We start from the raw sequence: 20,392 nt of genomic DNA, 5'->3' as shown, positions 1-20,392 counted from the left end.
CATCTTTCTTGAACTGCGGTGCCCAGAACTGGACACAACACTCCAAATGAGGCCTAACCAGCGCAGAGTAGAGCGGAAGAATGACTTCTTGTGTCTTGCTCAGCAATACCTGTATAACTTTCTGAAATGGGGCGCTGTTATTTCAATCGGCTGGTACAGACATAACTGAGGGCAGGATGCACCCATAAGAGGATGGTGATTTGAGAACGAGTGGGATTTGGGCACCAAACTCTTAATTGCGCTTTGGAAAAATTTCCCCCAGCGTCATAATTGTGCAGTCTAAAAATATATGGACAGTACCAAGAAGTGAAACACAGGCAAGGACTGAGGATCTCCTGGGATGCGCAGACACCAGCAGCTAGCAAGGCCTCCCTGGTCACTCTCTTAATTCAGATGTACTCACTTTTTGCTGGCCCCGGAGATGATTTCCCTGGATCTCCCTCCACTGCCTCCAGAGAGCTGGGCAGGCTTGTTGGATTTAACAGGGATTTCATCTAGAAACAAATGATGGAGAATAGAGAATATGGAACTTGCTCCAGATCTTTGCTCTAACAGCTGCAGATCACAAACTACCACCACCTCCCCACAACGTCCCTGCCAGAGGAGAGGCCAACAAGCGCACAGAAACTGAAAATCCCTTTCACCCTTGGAGGAGGTCACTAGGGCTGTCCAGAGTTGTTTAAAAATAAGATAGTTCAAAATTTTGAAGTAACGCATCTACATACAAAAGGGATTTCAAAACAGCATTGTTGGACCCATTGTGCTATTTTGAATAGTGCCATCGGACGCTGTTGTGGCTTATTTTGAAATAGTGCTATTCTGCGTCTTCACAGTGCCAGTTTCAAACTAGGTACTGTTCCTCTTGCCATGAGGTTTACCCATTTGGAAATAATGCACCTGCTAAGTTATTTCGAAATAGTGTGCAGGTACTGTAGACGCTAGCAAAGTTATTTCAAAATAAGGACTGTTATTTGGACATAACTCTGTTGTATAGGCATAGCCTAGAGGACAGGGCTGGTGCACCATGGTAGGGAAAGCTTGTGGTACCAGACCCAACGTTGTCGCTGCTCTACAGGTACACAAAAGGCTTCATTCTCCAAGGCTGCCAAGCCAGCACCTCTCAACAGCTCTGCATCTACATGGGGAAAAAAGTTTTGTCCCCCGCCAAATGTCAGTGAAAGCATTTACCGTCATCTCCCAGGAGGTCACTGAGCATGTCATGGATGGAACCTAGAATGAAACAGAGGATGGCCATCCCATCAGGGAGCTGGGCACCACATAGGGGGAAAAAAAATGTCTTTCATACATTCAGACAGCAGTTGGTATAACCAAAAGCCTCCAATCACAAGGACAAAAGTTTGGTCACACAAACCAGCCTAAAGTCCTGGGTCCTCCACGTCAGCTTAAAGACAATAGATGAAATCCTGGCCCCACTGAAGTCAATGGCAAAGTTTCCACTGACTTCTATGAGGCTAGATTTTCCAGCCATCATCCTGTGAAGACAAGAAAGCTTGGCCCAAATGGGGCTCTCCCTGGAGCAGTTTCTCAGCTGGGCAAAGTAGGGGATTTCTTTCTTTACTGGATTTGCACGATGCCCCACCTGCTACAACATTCAGTTGCTGGGCACATGCAGAGGTTCCAGGACTCAAATGAGGCTCTCATTCTAACATGCAGCTAAGAAAACCAGAAGGTATTCTGTACTGCAGCAGCGTACAATGGTGGGGTGGAGGGGGATGGACAGAATATGCCATATCAATGGAGAATTGAGGCCGAGGGTCGGGGGAAGAACAAGCGGAGGCTGATAAAGGTACAGTCTTCACTTCATCTGCATAATTCCCCAAGGGAGGGGAAACTTGCTCCTCTGTGCAAGGCTGCCTGATTTAAGAGGCAGCTGAACCTCACTGCTGGCTCAGCGATGACCTAACACAAGCAATACAAATGCTTTGCATGTCCGTATCTTGGAAACAAGTACCCTGAAGTCAGAGTATGTGTGGGTGTCTCAGTGACACTTCAGGGTTGGCTACCTCCCCCCACCTCTTCTCAAACAGCCCAAAGGGGATTGTACAGAGAAACACACAAGTGCACGTACCTTTTAACCCTTTTTTTGGTTTTGCAGCCTAACAGGAAAAAAAAAGAAGACAAGATCCTTGTTATAAGAATAGAAGCACTAAGACTTGTTATCTAACGCGGACTTTTCAGACAAGACGTTGCATTCTCTGCATCACAGATCTGCAGTTCAGGTAACTCATCGGCCAGATTTGCCCCACGTCTGACATGTCACAGTCCCCACCGGGAACTCTGGGAGTTGTCAGATTCCTCCCTACAACCTCAAACAACACAAGTAATCTTCCTCAGCGGAGTCTGCAGAATGTGTTGGAGGATAGGGTCAAAATTAAAAATGATCTGGACAAATTGGAGAAATGGTCTGAGGTAAACAGGATCAAGTTTAATAAAGACAAATGCAAAGAGCTTCACTTAGGAAAGAACAATCAGTTTCACACGTACAGAATGGGGAGAGACTGTCTAGGAATGACTTCAGCAGAAAGGGATCTAGGGGTTATAGTGGACCACAAGTTAAATATGAGTCAACAGTGTGATGCTGTTGCAAAAAAATCAAACGTGATTCTGCGATGCATTAACAGGTGTGTTGTGAACAAGACACGAGAAGTCATTCTTCTGCTCTACTCTGCGCTGGTTAGGCCCCAGATGGAGTATTGTGTCCAGTTCTGGGCACCGCATTTCAAGAAAGATGTGGAGAAATTGGAGAGGGTCCAGAAAAGAGCAACAAGAATGATCAAAGGTCGAGAGAACATGACTTATGAAGAAAGGCTGAAAGAATTGGGCTTGTTGAGTTTAGAAAAAATGAGATTCAGAGGGGACATGATAGCGGTTTTCAGGTACCTAAAAGGGTGTCATGAGGAGGAGGGAGAAAACTTGTTGTTGTTGGCCTCTGAGGATAGAGCAAGAAGCAACTGGCTTAAACTGCAGCAAGGGAGGTTTAGGTTGGACATTAGGAAAAAGTTCCTAACTGTCAGGTCGGTCAAACAGTGGAATAAATTGCCTAGGGAGGTTACGGAATCTCTCTGTCTGGAGATATTTAAGAACAGGTTAGATAAGTGTCTACGAGGGATGGTCTAGACAGCACTTGGTCCTGCCATGAGGGCAGGGGGCTGGACTCGATGGCCTCTCAAGGTCCCTTCCAGTCCTAACATTCTATGAAGGTCACCATCAATAACCAGCAGTAAAGTGGCACCTTAGCAAAGGTATTAGTCCGCAGCTCCACAAATAACAAGCAGTCACTTAGCAACTAACAGGGCGACCTCTCTGAAAAGATTTACCATAGGAGCCTGCAACTAGCACAGTCTCCTCTGAGCCGACAGCATTTGCTATCAAACCCCATCAGCACCCAAGAGCGTGTTTCGTTCAGCCTGTGCACGTCACAGGAATGAAATCAAAGCGAGCCTGTCCTAGATGATATCAGACTGTTCCCCAGCAGTGTTTACTTTACCCGTACCATCTCCTGGCTTCCAGCAGTCCTTTCCCTCCAGTTAATCCATTCATATGGTTGTCACCTTCACATGCCGCAGGATAGTTTAGTACCGCACTCCAGTATACTTGAGCCTCACCTAGTGAAAGAGAGAGTTAAAATTTCCTGATTCAACTCCATGTACAACAGGAGCTTTGTGACATGGAATTCCTCTTACAAGATAAACATGGCAAGTTTTCCCCCCTCTGCTTTCGCAAACTTTCACAAATTTTATTTCATTACAATAATGTGATTTCCCCGGGAAAACCACAAAACACTTCCAAGACATTCATATGTGAATTAAGCCTTGAAATACACATCCCTGATAGGTGAAGGTGATTATCCCGAGTTCATTCATGTAAACTTAGCTACAGAAAGAATCCCTGATTTGTCTGTCTGCTTATCTTCCTGGCTTGCTTGTCAAATATTGACTGTACCAATCAAGCCAAAGGGCAAGCTAGGAGCAAGGCTGGGAATATAACCCACATTTCTTGCTGTGCCTGAACCCCAGGGTATCCTTCTTCGCACATTAAATTATTCTATTTTTGGATTTCATAGAAAGACGACACACCCAAACTTCACGCAGTGAAACCCCCTGGGCACCTTTGCCAGGATCAGGACGCTCCCCCTCAATTTGTACTAAATGGAGCAGATAACAATCACCCCTGATTTGACTGAAAGAGATAAAGCCATGGAGACACCAGATCCCAGCGTGCAACACTGCTTCCCGATCTGATCCGGCCAGCACAGCAGGCTGCGGACTGACAAGGCTGCAGGTCCCCCTCTGCGCGATGCTCCTCAAACCAAGCAGCCCCCCAGCCCACTGAGGCAGCCTGTAGCAACCGCAGGCCCTGCTCGGCTCCATCTCGATTCACATCACCCCTGAGGTAAGGATATGGGTGGCAAGTACTAAAGCTGCAAATTCCTGAGCGCAGCACGAATCTATCGCTGGGGTCATGACGTGGGGGCGGGGGGGTGTTGCATGCTGGGCTTTGGGCTTGTCTGGCGCCCGGGTCGGGCCCTGCAGATCCCACTGGGGTCACCCCTCACTGGAGTCGCTATAGCGGCCACCCTGCTTTGGGGGCGAGTGTCTCCTACCCAGCGGCCCCGGCGGGTGGCACCAGCTGGGCGTTCCGCTCTGCGCCCCGGAACGGCGGCTTCTTCCCGAGCCTGCAGGCAGACTGGCCGCTCGCGGGCCGCCGGCTGCCCAGGGCGCCCCCCGTTCCCATGGCCCGCCCCCCGCGGGCCCCACTGACCTGCGTCGGGGGAGCCCTTGAGCCGCAGCGCAGGAGGAGGAGGGGCACCTCGCCTGGGGCGCTGCAGGGCGCAGACCCCGGCCGCCCAGCCCCCCCGCAGCAGGGCCCCTCTCCCGGCTCCCCGGGCACCGGCCCCAGCCCGCCAGGTGTCCGCCCGGCAACCGCTCCCTGCCCTCCGCAGCGCACCGGTTACCATAGCGCCCGGGCTCCCGCCCCAGGGAACACCCTCCCGCGCGCGGCCCCGCCAGGATACATTGTATCTAGGGCCGGATACATCGTATCCCCCGCTCTCACCTTCTGGCTGCAGGGGGGGAGCACAAGGGCCTATGGGAGCTGTAGTTCCCCGGCCAGCTCCTTCCCTGGACAGCCGGCCCTGGAGGAGGGAAGGAACTACATCTCCCAGCATTCCCTTGGTGGCGGCCAACAGGAAAGGGAGGGGGAGGAGGCGGGGCTGTGAGCTGCTGCTCGGGGACGGGGGTCTCCTGCCCGCCCCGCCGCTCACGTTGCATCTTCTGCAGGGCGCTGTGCTTGCTGGGGGGTGCATGGGAAGGGCGGGGCAGTCTTGGGAGCTGACCGTCATGGTCTCCTCTGGAGGAGAGGAACTCTTATCTGCAAGTGGCAGCTGCATAGGGCTGGCCCCAAGAGCTGGGAGCCCCTAGTGCTGCAAGATTCAAGTGTGCTCAGGGTGGGAACTGCTACGCCTCATAGGGCCAGGAAGTGCAGATGTCTAAGCCCGACCCAGACGCGCTTCTTGGTCCCATGACTTGTCAGAGAAGCTACAGGTGGCTCTGTGACTATGGGGTGGGGGCGCTATTCAGGTAGGAGGAGGAGATAAACTCGTGTTAACCTCTATTGGGGAACCCACTCCTCTGGAGGTCAAAGCGGTGAGGCACGAGTTAGATCTAAAAGGAACCTTTGTTATGCATGCGTGCAGGCTGCCAGCTTACAGAGAAGTGGGAGTCCTGAGAAACGGTTTCAAGGGCTTTTTATAGTTTGTTTAACATCAGAACAGCTTGGTCATTAACTGTTTTTCTTTAACATATGAAAGTCTCAGTAAGAAGCGATTAAAGTTATCCCATAGAATGCCTCACAAGGTGAATATTACTTGCAAACATAACTCATGCAAAACAAAAAGCAGTCAAGTAGCACTTTGAAGACTAGCAAAATAGTTTATTAGGTGAGCTTTCGTGGGACAGACCCACTTCTGCAGTACATATGCTTTACCAATTTGCCAGGCATTTGATGCAGTCCTGCAAGAGTCAACGCTCTCATGTATATATTGCTCATAAAGGCAGTGGGAATATACACTTAAAAGTACACATTCTGCGTTCTTACTGGCTTAATAAATGTTGGGGAACAGCTTGAACTGAGCATTGCAGATGGCTGAAATGTTTCCTAAGAAGCCACAGAAACGTGGCGCTATTCACAAGAAACAGTATCAATTTCTTAAACGAGCACTCCAATAGAAATTTCTTACTGGACAGGTAAATAATAACCCATCAAATCTAGTGTCGGAGGGGTAGCCGCGTTAGTCTGGATCTGTAACAGCAACGAAGGGTCCTGTGGCACCTTATCGACTAACAGAAAAGTTTTGAGCATGAGCTTTTGTGAGCACAGACTCACTTCATCAGATGCTGGTCTTGGAAATCAGACCTAAGGACCAAGAAAATAGTTTCCCCAAAGTACTTCAAACTTGATGGAAGCAGCATTTTAACAAGCATGGCAAGAGCTCACCTGAACCCAGGATTTCTCTTCAACCTAGCGTTGAACAGAAACCAAGAGGTAGCTAATGTCTTTCCTATCTAGTCCAGCTCCTGAGACAAGTGCAGAATTGTACCCTTCCCTGTATGTTCTTCTGATGCTCTTGCACTCATCTAAATTGTCTGGAGAGAGGGTATTGCAGGCACTTTCCTTGGAAGATTAAGTCTTTGCCAAGAAACATCCCCTAATTAAAATTCAAAAATCTAACAGATCTCTGTTCAGTGAAACCCAATTCAGTAGCCTACAAAACTGCACAATTAAAAGCCGTGTTTTGACCAGCAATGTAATTATTTCACTTTGGAGCTTGTCCCCATTTAAAATACATCCGGGCACAGCTGGGTTGCTGTAATGTTGATGGAATGGGTTCTCTTATCAGCATAGGAAATCCAGCTCCAAGGAAGAAGGTAGAATTTTTCCATCAACACAGTGCTGTCTACACAGGGACTGATGTTAGCTGAATGGCTTTGCTCTGGAGTGGATTTTTCAGGGCCCTGACCAACATGGCTAAAACAGTTCTAATTTTCTAGTTTAGACCAGGCCCTCAGTCACTTATTTAAGCTGAACAGATACTATCACATTTCAGGAAACAGTCTGATCTAATTCTGTTGCACCAAAGTAAAGAGTTAACATAGAAGAACACCACTGCAAGCCATTATAAATTACAGTATTTTACTCAAAGAAGTTTCTAGCTATCTTTATCATTAGTATTACACTACAGTGTGTTTATTGTTACAGAGTGCACCAAGAATGTTATTTTTAACGTGACCTAGTTACGTTCCCGGAGTGCTCTGTGACACTAAACACAATACAGTACAGTGCTAATGATAAAGATAGAAACTTCTTCATTGAGTAGAAGCCTTTTTAAAAAACAACTGAAAACCCATTGAGGCAGACTGTTTTGGGACGTTTATTAAGAAAGTTGGGCTGTTCTACTCCACCCAAGGTGTTAGAAGAATCAATGAAGACAGAGACATAAAAATGAAAAAATTTGCAACTGTTTTATTTGAAAGTGAGTTTGTCATTTATTAGGTCTGTACACACATTCTGCAAGCAATGTTCTCTTAAATCAATCTTTAACCCTTCCCCTGCTGATTCTCCAATGCCATTTGTCAACAGTGTCCCGCTGAATTAAGTAGAAGGCAAGGGCTCTCTTGTTATACTGGACAGCACAGAAGATGAAAGTGACTTGGAAGGGTCAGCAGCAAAAAGATTTTTTTTTTTTAATTATGTATTTCAGTCCAGGTTTAATGCACTGAGCTACCCTCTGTTGTTGAAGAGATTAGTGCAAAAATGCCTCTGTGGAAACGTTGTCCAAAGCTAGAGACTTTCACAACAGGGTGGCAAAAGGGTTAGAAATGCAGCTTCTTCAGTGGGGCAACAGGATTGTCCTGAAAGAAGTGCTTTAAACTCAACAGTGCTGCTCATCGCTTGTTTTGGAAAAAGGATTTCCGTAAGAGGACAAACTTAAGAAACCGTTTTCTGGATTCAGTTACAATGATTTCACAGAGGATTGATTAAAAGCTGAGTCTGTAATCTGCTAATACAGAAAACAATTGTGTTTGTCTCAATTCACTATTAAAAGGGACAGTTACATTTCAGAGAAAGCTCATTGGAAGTTAATGGAGAAAAAAAACAGACTAAAAAGATAGCAGAACTCCGCTCCTGGTCGAAATTTGCATTTGGGGGATGGGCAGGGGAGCATAGCTGTGTCACTGCTCTTTCTCTACAGCTGCCGTTAGTTAGGAGCCTCAAAGAAGGGTGGGTGCCAGTGATGGACATGGAACATAAAGGAGGTCAAAGGACAAAAGGACACAGTCAATACTGCAACAAAAGCTCACTGGATGATTTGATCGAGACAACGTTCCAGAGAAAAAAAGGGTATATAATTCCTAACCGCATCTGGAAAGTCCCACGGCAGGGAAGAAGGTTCAGACACCCCTGCTGGAAGGACAGCGCTGTGCCCAGGGAGACAGGAGTAATAAACTGGGAGAGAAGTGGATTATCACAGAGCTTCGATTAAGACCCAGTAACTGCCAGTTTAAACCCTTGGCTCTTGACCAGCTCACATACACATCACTGTGCACAGCAAAATGTAGGATTCAGACAGCAGCTGTGTGTCCAGGGGGGCAGCATGGCGGCAAAAGGATATTGCTGAGTTAAAAGTGAGGTTTTCAAACATGACATAGCTGTTTAGCAGCAGCTACTGCCTGAACACAGTTAACTACTCAGTAGTAAAATCCTGTTATGCTTTCCAAATGAACCACATCTGCAGACAGCAGGTTCACCAAAGGAAGCCTTGCATGAATCTATACAACATTCCAAATTGTTTAAAAGGTTCATTTATCTATTATAATTGCACTTTTAAAAAGAGATCCACTTTCTTATGCATTCTTTGTAATCAACCTCCCCCACATTTTCAATATATAAAATGAGAGGGTACAATTATTTAGTGTCCTACGAGCCTCAAAAGAATAGCTGTGTTAGTCTGTACCTGCAAAAACAACAAGGAGTCCTTTGGCACCTTAAAGACTAACAGATTTATTTGGGCATAAGTTTTCATGGGCAAAAACCATTTTGTCAGGTGGAAAATGTGGTTCTGACAAAGAAATAAACATGTTAGTCTTTAAGGTGCCAGAGAACTCCTGACTGTTTTTACTGTTCTACACTTATTGGGATTAAGAGATTCGTTTCAGGTGCCTGAATGAAAGGCAATGCCATCCAAGTTCTACAGCTGAGCAATTGTGTGTTTTTAAACACACCTCACAGCTTGGCTTGCATTGGTTTCAGGTGCTTGTGGAAAGACTCGTGAACCTGTAGGGAGAGAGAAAAAAGGGGAAATCAGCTCAAAATAATTTTTGTTGTGTTTTTATTTTTAACACACACACACACACGCACGCGCTTTTGATCTGCAGGGTAGCTATACAAATAGAGAACTAGCAAAATTGCCACTTCGGCAGTACGAGGGTAGCAGTCAAACAGGGGAAATCTTTCCAGAATACAGGAACAAACTGCCTCCCCCAGTTATTCTTACAAGAAGGGCCACGAAATCTTTAAAGTCTGTTTAAAGAACATTAACTCCCCACAGTGAACTGCACAGCTCCCTGGTGATCATGAAGAACAAAGGGCTAATTGACCCTCCTGGGATTCCTACCAGGGTTTACAAAGAAATCTCAGATTCGAGATACCTAATCTACCAGGGACCTAACCAAGGCAAGTGACAGTGACAGTATATTGTATTCTATCTTGTTTTTCAAGATGGTCCAGAACCATACAGGTCTCTGTTTCTTGTCTACAGCAGCTGCAAATTGATTCAGAAATACAGCAGATATTCTCAAAAGCCTAGAGGCCAGAAGTCAGTTTCTTTCTTCATTAAAAATAGCCACACTTTATAAAGGCATTTGCTTTTGCAGAATCTTCCACCTGGTCTTTTGTAGCTGCAATTGCTTTAGGTTGAATCATTTGGCTCCATGACAGGTAGAGTAGGAGCAAAGAGGGAGAGAATCAAGGGTTTCCGCCTTACCTCTGTTTTGTTCAGTGGGGATTTCTTTGCCCATTCAAACATATTTTCATAGATGTTGCCATCATATCGGCCAAGCACAGATCCAAGATGATTATCATGAAAATCAAAGGCATCAACTAGAGCTACCGCATTTGGACGGATTGCAACCAGGAGCTCCTTCACACGCTGGTACACCTGAGTAACCTGGGTGTCTGTCAAAATGCCCGCCTGGGATAAAAGCCAAGAGATTTATCAAAACAATCTAATTACAGGCACAAACTCTTACGCTTCTATGTGGGAGTCTAGACTACAGGTCACCTCTCCCCCTACAGGGAAGGCCAGTGCATCAAAATACCAGGAATAGTAAAATGCTAAATAATTGCATTGGTCTTCCACATTGGAGGAAGATGGCCATCCCTTTAGCCAATTTCATCATTGTCAGGGGACTCCAAAGAATTGAAGTGCCACTATTTTAACCCTCCCAAAATAAGAAGTTCTCATGTTATATTAAATCCTTCCTATTTTCACAGCTGTTTGGTAAATGGAAGAGGCGGCAATGACAGCTCATACTTGTCAGTATGAACTTAAAATAAAAACCCCACTGCTTGTACAATTATGTGTCAGCACCATAGGAGTTAAGAGACCTGATTGGACCACTTGGCTACTCTGACAGGAAACAGGTCTAGGCGAAAGAAGCATTTGGTCTTCAAAACCTGCTTTGTTGGGGTATGTAAGAGTTAACTGGGGTTGGGGAAAGCCACATGATAGCCTGCTCATCAGACCCTCCACTGTTTTCTCCTTATTGATCTACAGACATGGGTTTTTCCTCCTTGCTTAAGGCCTGCAATGATCGATAAGCATACAGTTTCACCAAGGCTGTAACTTGAATGCATCTTTTGTGAATAGTATCTCTTTGTATATTCTTGTTCAGTTCCCACTGGCGCTGCAAGAATACTTTCAGGGTCACACCCTCTGTACTCTCTGTAACCTGCTGTTTTGGGAACTATGTAATGCAGAAAAGTGCTGATCTAACTGAAAATCCTGTGAACAGAGGTGGGTAAAATAATATTAATCACGGGTTATTAATATTCATGGTATGGGAGTTAACATTACTAACCAAGGGTTTTATGGACATGTACATTTACACACTAAAATGGATAGAAGAGTAACTCGTGCCATATCTTTGCTCTCTCAGAATGGTGTGTTGGAGGTCTGAGGTGGAATGAGCATTGGCAATAAAGCAGTTCATCTATCACTCCTCTTTTAGTTTCCTCTTCTCCTCTCTAACATCTGGCATTTACAAACAGGACTCCAAGGAACAGTTGCGCCTGGTCAACACATCTCGATGGATGAGATGAGTAAGTCATGTGGACCCTTCATTATGGTTAGAGATTTTACTAAAAAATAAGTGGGGAAATGTGGGGGGTTATTTGGGTTCCTCCAGGAGTGGGTGGACTCCTCCCTGACATCCAAGGTTTCCCAGGGAAGTAAAAAGAAGGCTGTGCTGGTGGCACAGGCTGTGTGTGAGGGTCTGTCTGCCTTGTGTGACGAAGTTACTAACCTTAAAAGTAAAACTGCATGGATGATTTTGATTGTCTCAAACCTGGAGGGTCAAGTAGATGCCTTAAAGCAAGCTTCTTGCCCCGACTCTTTCCTCTCCCTATCCCTCCTGTCCCTCTTTATTCTTAGAGCAAAACTAAATTGGTAGTTGATTGGAAAAGAAAGATTCAGCAAGGAAAGCTGGGATCAGGAATATCAATGGTGACTGATGGCAGAACAAGGAGCAACGGTCTGAAGTTACAGAGGGGGAGGTATAGGTTGGATATTAGGAAGAACTATTTCACCAGGAGGGTGGTGAAGCACTGGAATGTGTTACTGAGAGAGATGGTGGAGTCTCCATCCCTAGAGGTTTTTAAGTCCTGGCCTGACATAGTCATGGCTGGGATGATTTAGTTGGGATTGGTCCTGCTCTGGAGTAGATGACCTCCTGGGGTCCCCTCCAGCCCTGGAATTCTATGATTCTGTGATTCTACCATCAGGCCCAAACAAGCAGGCAGAGTCAGTTTGGAAAAGAGGTTGGAAGCTTGGGGAAAGGCATAGTGGCAGGGGTAAGGGCTGCAGTAAATACGAGCAGGGGACCTTCAGATTCCTGTGAATGGTGGTAATTTGGAATGGCGATAGTGTGAGCTATTGATAGTGTCATTTTGGAAGACGAGCAAGCCATGTAAGGAAAAAGCATGAAGTTAACTCTGGAGAGCTTGTACAGAACTGAGCAGTTGAACATTGTGAAAATGTAAAAGGGGAAAGGGTTACAGGCAAAGAATTCTTTGTTCCTTTGTAGCCATTCTGAAGGAAAATGGGCCCTTTTCCAAAGGAATGTCTGTACATAATCTAGGCAAAGGAATGTCTGTATATAGCCGGGGCGGGGCGGGGGGTGTATTATATATGCATTGTGTAAATACATAACCGTTTTAGAACCTAACCAACAATCTTGTTTTGTAACTATGTGAAATTGTTTTGTAGGCTTAAAATTAATTGGTTTTGCTTAGGGTTAGGATTCTATGGCCATGTTGCCTCTCGGGCCAGCCAGCCAGTCCTCCAGCGCTTGGTGAGCCACAGAAAACGTGAAGCACAGATGCCTTCACCCTGTGCAGGCCAGGAAACTGTATTTAAAGTTGTAAAACTGACACTTTTTGCCAGACACAGGTAACTAGAGTTGCTTGACTTTTGGTATTTAACATTTAAGCTGTCTCAGTGATCAAGCTGTGGGCTGTTGCAAGGGGCAGCCAGAACCAAGAGAAGGGGGAGAGAGAGTCTGGAATCACAGTTTTGTGCTTAAAATAGCAGATAAGGTTGTAGTAAAAGAATTAAGAAACCATGCAACATTAGGGACACTGAGCCTTAAGGTGGTTCTTCCGAGTGTTCAGACTGTTACTTTGATATGAGTACATGGAAACTCTGTGGGCATAAAAAACATTTACATCTTGAGTAAAAAATTAATATGGCTCATGTAATATTGAGCTATGGAAGGACACTGCGTTTTCCTGTAACATGCAATGTATATTGTAGAAGGAGTAAAAGAAATGCAAACAAAACATGCTATCTGATTGGAATCTTGTTGTGCGTTATGGGAGCAGGACTTGAAAAGGAAATGCAAATAGAACACTTAAAATTAATTCTGCTCCTTTTAAGACAGTCTCTGAGTTGCTGGTAGCTCTGAATCCAAAAGCAAGTCAGGTGTATCTGTGTGGATGCAGATTGCCTGGCTGGTGTGGAGCTGCTGCCTGAGGTCACACACTCAGATTGTGGCTCTCCAGAAGAGTCAGGCTTGGAAATGGGAGGGAGATGGTTAGCCCTGGGTAGGAAGGACAGGCATTCTGTGTGTGCGCAGTGCTAGGATCTGGGGATGGATGCAAAGGAAGCTGGTTACATGCATGGTGCCCCTGCCTTCTGATTCACTGGGAACCCCAGGAATATGGATAAAGACTACGCAAAGATTTCAAGAACGTACTGAACATACTGGCCTCAAGGATAAATTGTCAAATAAAAAGCATGGCGCAACAGGATGCAGGTTGAACCTCTCTAGTCTGGCAAACTCGCATCTGACATCATCTGCAATCTGGCATGATTTTACTTAGCTGGATGACCACTTACCATGGGTGTGGCCCAGTTTCCTGTGGTCCCATAAAGTTTGTTTAGAGCCACCAGTCCTGGCTGTCAGTGTTCTGTGCTGTTTTGTAGCTGTAATTTACCCCTCAAAGTCTTTTAGAAGTCCAGTAAGCAGTGCGAGTGCTGGTAATGCTGCTAGACAACACTGATCTCCTGTGGTCTGTCAAATTCTCTCATTCAGAACCAGTCAGATCCCGAGGGTGCTGGACTACAGAGGTTTAACCTACACTTATAAACACCCACTTTTAAGAGATTTCATGCTAAAGTTACTGTTTAACACTGGGATAAATTTAATGCTGGTGAGGACTGATGTAGCCTGTGCCCTTAAGACAGACCTAAAAGTCACTCATTTGCTCCTTATTCAGATTATCCATGCTATCATTTTTATTAATGGCAAGCTTAGAGCTATTTGCTGCACTGGCCACTCCCAGTTAGTTAACGAGTTAGTTAGTAAGCCAGAAGCCCACCCTATGTGTGGGCCAGCCTTTCCTACCTCCCTGTAGCATGACAAGTAGACAAAAGCATCGGGTAGTTAGAGCCAGGGCCTCCAGCCCAAGCATCCAGCTGGCTAGTGTGTGCCAGAGGTGCTTGGGCCCTTCTCTGTAACAGTGTGGGGGAGTGTTGGGACATGTCAGAGTTAACAGGGGCCTGGGAAAGCCATACAATATTGATGGAGGGTCTGATCTGTGCTGTTCATTCCTCTGGCATTGGCCACGGTCAGAAGATGGAGTACTGGGCTAGCTGGACCTTTGGTCTGACCCACTGTGACCATTCTTCTGGCCTTGATAACATGCAACCTATCTGTCAATGAACCAAAACCAAGAATTTGGTCTAAAGAGATGAATCTTCTACCACAAGCTAATTCCAGAGCCCCATCTGAAACAGCTGTGCCTTGTGCCAGGTTCATCCATGGAGCTCAGAAACGTGAACACTCCAGGCAACTGCTGTTGTCTTCCATTTCACATTAACTCCAGACCAGCACATTGCGGCCCTTGAGATCTGGACCTTGGACTGAAGTGTGGTACTGACCTGCAGGAAATCCCCTGCATGCTTGCTGATTCCATAGAGCGCATACAGGAGACACAGGTTGCTCACCACAGCATTGACAGCTGCATCACTAATTTCTGAGAGCTGTGCCGTGAAGAGCTTCACCACCACATAGTGACAGTGCGCCTGCAAAAACAGAACAAAAAACAAACAAACCCAGTTGGGAATTCAAGGTCAGAACCAGAAGCCAGGAAAATGGAGGGTTGAGATACTTCTAAAATAGGCTTATTTAGGGACATTACTAACCTCAGAGGCTCGGACCAGGTCAACAGAAGTTCGGTTCCAGGCATCCTCCTGGCTCTTCCTGTGGTTCAGCTCAGCTTGGAAGTTCTTCGCTGCAGCTTCAACAAGCCTGTTTCACAGAGACGTGGGGAGAGTGTGGGTAAAGAGAGACACAGAATCTGCAAAGTGGCAGCATACCAACCAGATCAACTACAGCAAATTCACAGAAACTGGCTCATGTTTTTGCTGATGCATTTAGCACTAAAGAGCTCAATTCGCACTGTGACACCCCAATATTAACCACGGTCATGTAATTAGTGCAAAGTATGTCTTGTGAGCTTTCATTCTGAAGTCTTGATCTACTAAACATTAACCTCTCACTGGATTATGTTGTTAGTGTTGTGTTTGATGTTATTAAGTTTGGCTTTATATGCGTGAGACAAAGCTGGGGGTGAGGATTTTACTCCCCTGGCTAGGTGGGATTTGCCCAAGTTTCCCTAGGCACAGCATCAGTGCATTGTGGTAATGTTCACCATCGGGTAAGACCTTTGTTCCTTGGGAGACAAGACAAAAGAGGAAGGAGCAGCTTGGCCGGTCTGAAATAGAACTGGGAAGTTGGAAAGGGAGTCGTCTTGACTGTACTGACTGCTTCTGGTTTCTGCGCTGACAGCCCTGAACTACGCATGCTGCGTCCCTGTCAAATAATAAACACTCTGTTCTACCTGCTGAATGAGAGTCGCATTTGACTGTGGATGGGGTACAGAGCCAGGTGACCCCCATGCTCCATGAGATGTTGTGAGGTCCACAACACCCACAGGTACAATAGTAAAAAGGCCAAACCGTGTTAATGGGTTACTGAGGAAATGCACATGAGCACAAGGACTACCCCAGGAACTGTGGGCAACAGAAACATCTCAAAGACAGTAGTGAACATGGGACTCAGGTCACAGCAAAAGAGCTTTCCAGCAAGTGGGAAGCAGACGTAAAGAGGGGACCTCACTGTCCCTACAGCAACACACCTAGAAACATCTGAGGAACAAAGACTCAACTGTGGGAAGTGTTGATCCCAGGCTAGAAGGATTTTAGCTTGTGTAAGAGAACCTGGGAAAGCCAAGGCAACTTGTGCCTTATGAATTTGACACTTATCACTCTGGGTGAGAATCTACTCATTTATACCTTACCTACCTAGTGTGTTAAGCTTAGTTTGTGGTTTTTGTGTACTTACTAACAGAATCTGCTTTGGTCTGATTGCTCTCTCTTATAACTGCTTAAAATTTACCTTTGTAGTTAATAAAATTATTTTTTTTTATAATATAACTCAGTTTGCACAGTTCACATCCTGTGGGGACAAGGAGCAAGAAGCTGTGTATATAGCTCCCTACATTGAGGGAGGCGAAGAATTTTCATGAGCTTGCCCTGTGCAGGTCTTTCTATGCCACACAAGACGCCATTATTTCGGGTTTGTCTCCCAAAAGGGGCGTGCACATGAGTGGTGGGGCAGTCCAATCACACAAAGCTGACTTTAGCCTGTCTGCAGCAATGTGTGCCCCTACCTGTGTACGTGCTGAAAAAAGCTTTATATTAGGGTTGGGTCTCCTCCCAACAAGGTTTGAAGTCACCATTTATTCTAATCTCTTCTGGAAAATAACTATAGTTTAATTTTGGCATCTACAAGTTTGAATTTACACCAAAACCTGTCAAAGCAGCTGCAGAGAGCTGAAGTGAGTAGGTTGTAGTGAATTTAGATGATCAAGTGTTTCCTGAAACTCTTAAGTATGTGAGATTGGGTACACCTAGCAGAAAGCATCACTTCTTGAAGACTGAGACATGGTTCCTTTGGACAGAGGCAGCCTGTGGACCATACACTGTATACTGCTGCATTAGCAGCTCAGCTCTATCACATTTCTCATCTACATACAAATTCTACAGCATTTCATTAATGCATCGTTCTAGGCATTAAGTCTGAACTCACCTTGATGCCCGCAGTTTATATACCTCCACCAAGCTCGCTGGATCACTGATGAGCATGGCTGTATGCCTAGCAGCCACCTGCTGCGGCTGGATGTGTTGCCTTGAGAGGTCGTTAAGGTAGGACACCATCCCACTAACCAGCTGACCTGAATTAACCTGGGTGTAACTTTTGACCAGGAACCTGAATTTAAAAAAAATAGATTGCATTGCACCATTCATTCGGATACAGAGAAGGTAGATAAACTCTCAGATGTAGCCTTTACAGCTATTAGCCAAATACACAGGAGTTACATGCATTTGCAGTTTAGTAAAAGCCAGAGAAGGGTACAAAAATCTATCGATCCAAGAGAAGGAAGGCTGCAGTAGACAGGAGATCTGTGCGCCTCCCTGACCACCTCTCTGGGCACATGGACTGCTAACAACAAGAAGGGGAATCTCTTGAAATAAAGCACCTTACCTAGCAGTCTGCAACATCATGACAGTGTTTTCTCCCTCGTAGGTGCAGGACGGGGTGAAAGTGACGTAGATATCAGGAAGACCACTGCAGCAGGAGTACCCATGTCCGCCACATGCCATTCGACATTCTTCAATACCAGCGTTGGCGGTCCATGTCGTGAATGCTTTTAGCCCTGCAGACAATGCGTGGAGCTAAGGAGGCAAAGCAGAAGTAGTAGCTGTCAAGTCTATTGCAGGAGGTTGCTGCTTTACCACAGATGCCATCCCATTTATATTTCCATTATTAGCTTATGAGCAAGGTGGGCTTCAGCAGCTGCCAACAGAATGAACTGTACAATCAACGCTCGCTACGACTCCATGAATAGTAACAGAGAGGTGGCCGTGTTAGTCTGTACTCCGACAAAACAAAGTAGCAGAAATGTAGCACTTGAAAGACTAACGAAACAATTTATTCGGTGACGAGCTTTCATGGGACAGACCCACTTCATCAGATCCACTCATCCGTGTTATTCAATCTTTACCTTTTGTTGACCTGAAGTACAATATTACAAGTTACTGCTAGACCACACTGCTCTGGTCATTCAGCCCACTTCTCTTTACCTACACCATGCTATTTTCTACAGCATATACTCCAATGCTACGTCTAGTCTACAGGACAAAGACTGCTTTCCAGTCCATTTTGTTATTTCACCTCATTCCTTCAGCCATCCACTGTCTGTTAATCTGGAACTTATTACCCCTTGCAACCTCACTCCCATGAAGTTCTTAGTTCTGCCACCATCTTTAACTAACAGCAGTTCTGTCCTGGTTTATTGCAAGCATGGCCCAGCAGCTACAACAGAGGATTTGATGTCAAGACTCCTGGGTTTCATTCTCAGCTCCTCAACCACATTCTGCGTAATCTTGGGTGAGTTACGATAACTCTCACAGTTTTTAAATGACTAGTGCACTATACAGATCCAAATATAATAATGCCTCTGGATGAGTCAACAGCAGGGATTGAATCCAGAACCTGTGGATTTGAAATCTCAAGCCTCTGTTGCTTGCCCAAGTGTACGAGGGCCCGTTAGCTCACATGCCACAGTAAGCTTTTACATCAAGTAACAGGACCACCCTCTTGTTTTCAGATGGGATAATTACCTCTGGCAGCTCGCTCAGGTCCCCCTGATTGATGTCACCAGTGATGCGGTGGTAGGTTTTTTTCATGTAGGCTCCAACAAAGTGAAAGGCATATGCAGTTGCCAGGAGAGGAAAGAGTTTGTATTGTTGGGTTTGATAGTCCAAGATCTGGGGCTCTGGCTCCCTGAATCAAAACATGACAGACATTATTGTGACTGTGGCCAACTTTCTGCAGACATCCTATACAGCAGTAAGAACTTGCCTACATGGTGCTTGAGTTCATCATGAGTGTGTTACACTAGGATGTCACAATCGCATGGACCTTACCGGCATGCACTAAAAGTGCCCAAGCATGTGTTCATATAGTCCTATTTCACTAACATACCTTGGGTCAATTTTAGTGCACATCAATAGGGCTTACACATATCATTAAGTGAGAAACATGCGAACAAGCACTAGAATTTACACCTCTAGGGTGCAAAATAATGCATGGTGATTATAGACAAGTCCAAAGGAATTTGTTAGTAAAGCTATTATGTCCAGTGGGAAGGTTTAGGATAGGGTTTCACTAATGTACCGAAGGCAGAGGACAAAATAGAAATTACAAAGGTTTGGAAGCCAAACAGTATCCCTAGGGGATAAAAGGATTATCTGGTAGGTAAGCTTCCACAAGTGGGGACATGGATTCAGGCACAGGTCAGGATACTCGAGGGAATAAAAGTCGGAGCGCTGGCAGCTGAAAGAGGTGACTGCAGGGCTGGGAGCAGAGCTGGCTGAAGTTTTTTCCAGTGAAAATCTAAGTGACACTTCCCTGGCTACTTGCCTGGAACGTATCAATTCCACCTTCTTGGAGGGCTGCCAAGGTGGAGAAGGCCCAGAATGCCCCGGTTCCCTATATCTGGCAGCCACTGAGGCAGAGGCGGCCCTGGGACACCCTGCCTCCCAAGCTCTCCTCTCCCCCCGCCAAAACACTTGCCTTTTGTCCATCATCCACTTATTCTTTGGTTTTTCACTTCTCGACACAAGCAAGCCCTTCATATCACTGCTGCCCCATGCTTACCCTGGCTTTAGCTCAGACTGGTGCCTCACTGAGCTGTAGCGGATCGCAATGGTACAAGCCTTGCACAGTGAGCGAGCAGAATCTCCCACAATAAAGGATCGGATGAACACCATGGTCCCGTAGGTCAGCTTGTCACTGAGTGGTTTCACATATGTACCATCTGGTTCAACCTACCAGAAAGACAGAAAATTGACAATAAAGGTCTCCTGCTGCATATTCCAGCAGGAGTTGCCACTTTGCTGTGGAACAGAATGCATGTGAGCACACATACCAACTGGCATCTATACTTCACAAGCCTCTGTCAAAAAACCACCATGTTTAATTCCCCCTACCTCACTGAAGAGTTTTAGAAGTAGCTCTTACTGTCAGCGCTGCAAGCAAAAGGATGAAGGCTGCACACAGAGTTTGACATTTATCTCAAACTCCTTTCATATTGAAGAAAAAGGCAAACCAACCGACGTTCTGGGAAAAGTCAGGTCTACTGTTCTAAATGGTCTTACATTTTTCTCAGTCACAGTGCATCATGAAGAGCAGTGTTACAGTTCTAGAGAGGTCTACGCAGGCAATAATTCTATTGTCTTCAGCTATAGCAGTTTGGATTGTGATTACACTATGTCCCCTGAGACATATTAAATGTGACTTAAGAGGTCATCTAGTACTAAGCAGTACTTGCATAAGACACTCAAAGATCAGCCCAGGATGCTTCAGGAAGTGGGAACAGTTCAATGGATGGCACTCTTCCCTGAGTCAGTAATTAGTTACAGTCCCAGGGTGCTTGCTAAAGGTGTTGCCTTTTGGATGAGGCC

At 45.7% G+C, this 20,392-nt stretch overlaps 2 protein-coding genes across 7 annotated transcripts in view; both read right to left on the bottom strand.

Annotated features, from left to right (window-relative positions):
• Positions 1 to 5,003, bottom strand: part of FBF1 (Fas binding factor 1) — a 41,959-nt gene extending 36,956 nt beyond the window's left edge. For 3 of the 4 annotated variants that reach the window (XM_075014472.1, XM_075014473.1, XM_075014474.1), the window contains exons 1-2: positions 4,783 to 5,003; positions 3,515 to 3,626 (exon numbers count right to left, since the gene is read on the bottom strand). In XM_075014472.1, the coding sequence (XP_074870573.1) occupies positions 3,515 to 3,626; positions 4,783 to 4,978 (308 nt within the window). In that variant the 5' untranslated portion in view covers positions 4,979 to 5,003. Of the gene's footprint in view, positions 1 to 403; positions 495 to 1,188; positions 1,231 to 2,089; positions 2,118 to 3,514; positions 3,627 to 4,782 lie in introns of all 4 variants that reach the window. The other variant, XM_075014475.1, reaches the window with a different exon arrangement.
• A 2,653-nt stretch (positions 5,004 to 7,656) lies between these two features.
• ACOX1 (acyl-CoA oxidase 1) overlaps positions 7,657 to 20,392 on the bottom strand; it is a 33,423-nt gene continuing 20,687 nt past the window's right edge. For all 3 annotated transcript variants that reach the window (XM_075014901.1, XM_075014900.1, XM_075014902.1), the window contains 8 exons: positions 19,587 to 19,756; positions 18,548 to 18,710; positions 17,409 to 17,599; positions 16,953 to 17,132; positions 15,005 to 15,110; positions 14,741 to 14,884; positions 10,064 to 10,270; positions 7,657 to 9,354 (listed from right to left, as the gene is read on the bottom strand). In XM_075014901.1, coding sequence (XP_074871002.1) covers positions 9,304 to 9,354; positions 10,064 to 10,270; positions 14,741 to 14,884; positions 15,005 to 15,110; positions 16,953 to 17,132; positions 17,409 to 17,599; positions 18,548 to 18,710; positions 19,587 to 19,756 — 1,212 coding nt within the window. In that variant the 3' untranslated portion in view covers positions 7,657 to 9,303. The remainder of the gene's footprint in view (positions 9,355 to 10,063; positions 10,271 to 14,740; positions 14,885 to 15,004; positions 15,111 to 16,952; positions 17,133 to 17,408; positions 17,600 to 18,547; positions 18,711 to 19,586; positions 19,757 to 20,392) is intronic.

This window comes from Carettochelys insculpta, chromosome 20 (genome assembly GCF_033958435.1).
Source record: "Carettochelys insculpta isolate YL-2023 chromosome 20, ASM3395843v1, whole genome shotgun sequence".
Lineage (NCBI taxonomy): Eukaryota > Metazoa > Chordata > Testudines > Carettochelyidae > Carettochelys > Carettochelys insculpta.
Note: the sequence above shows the minus strand (reverse complement) of the source record. Positions and strands in the feature narration are given on the sequence as shown.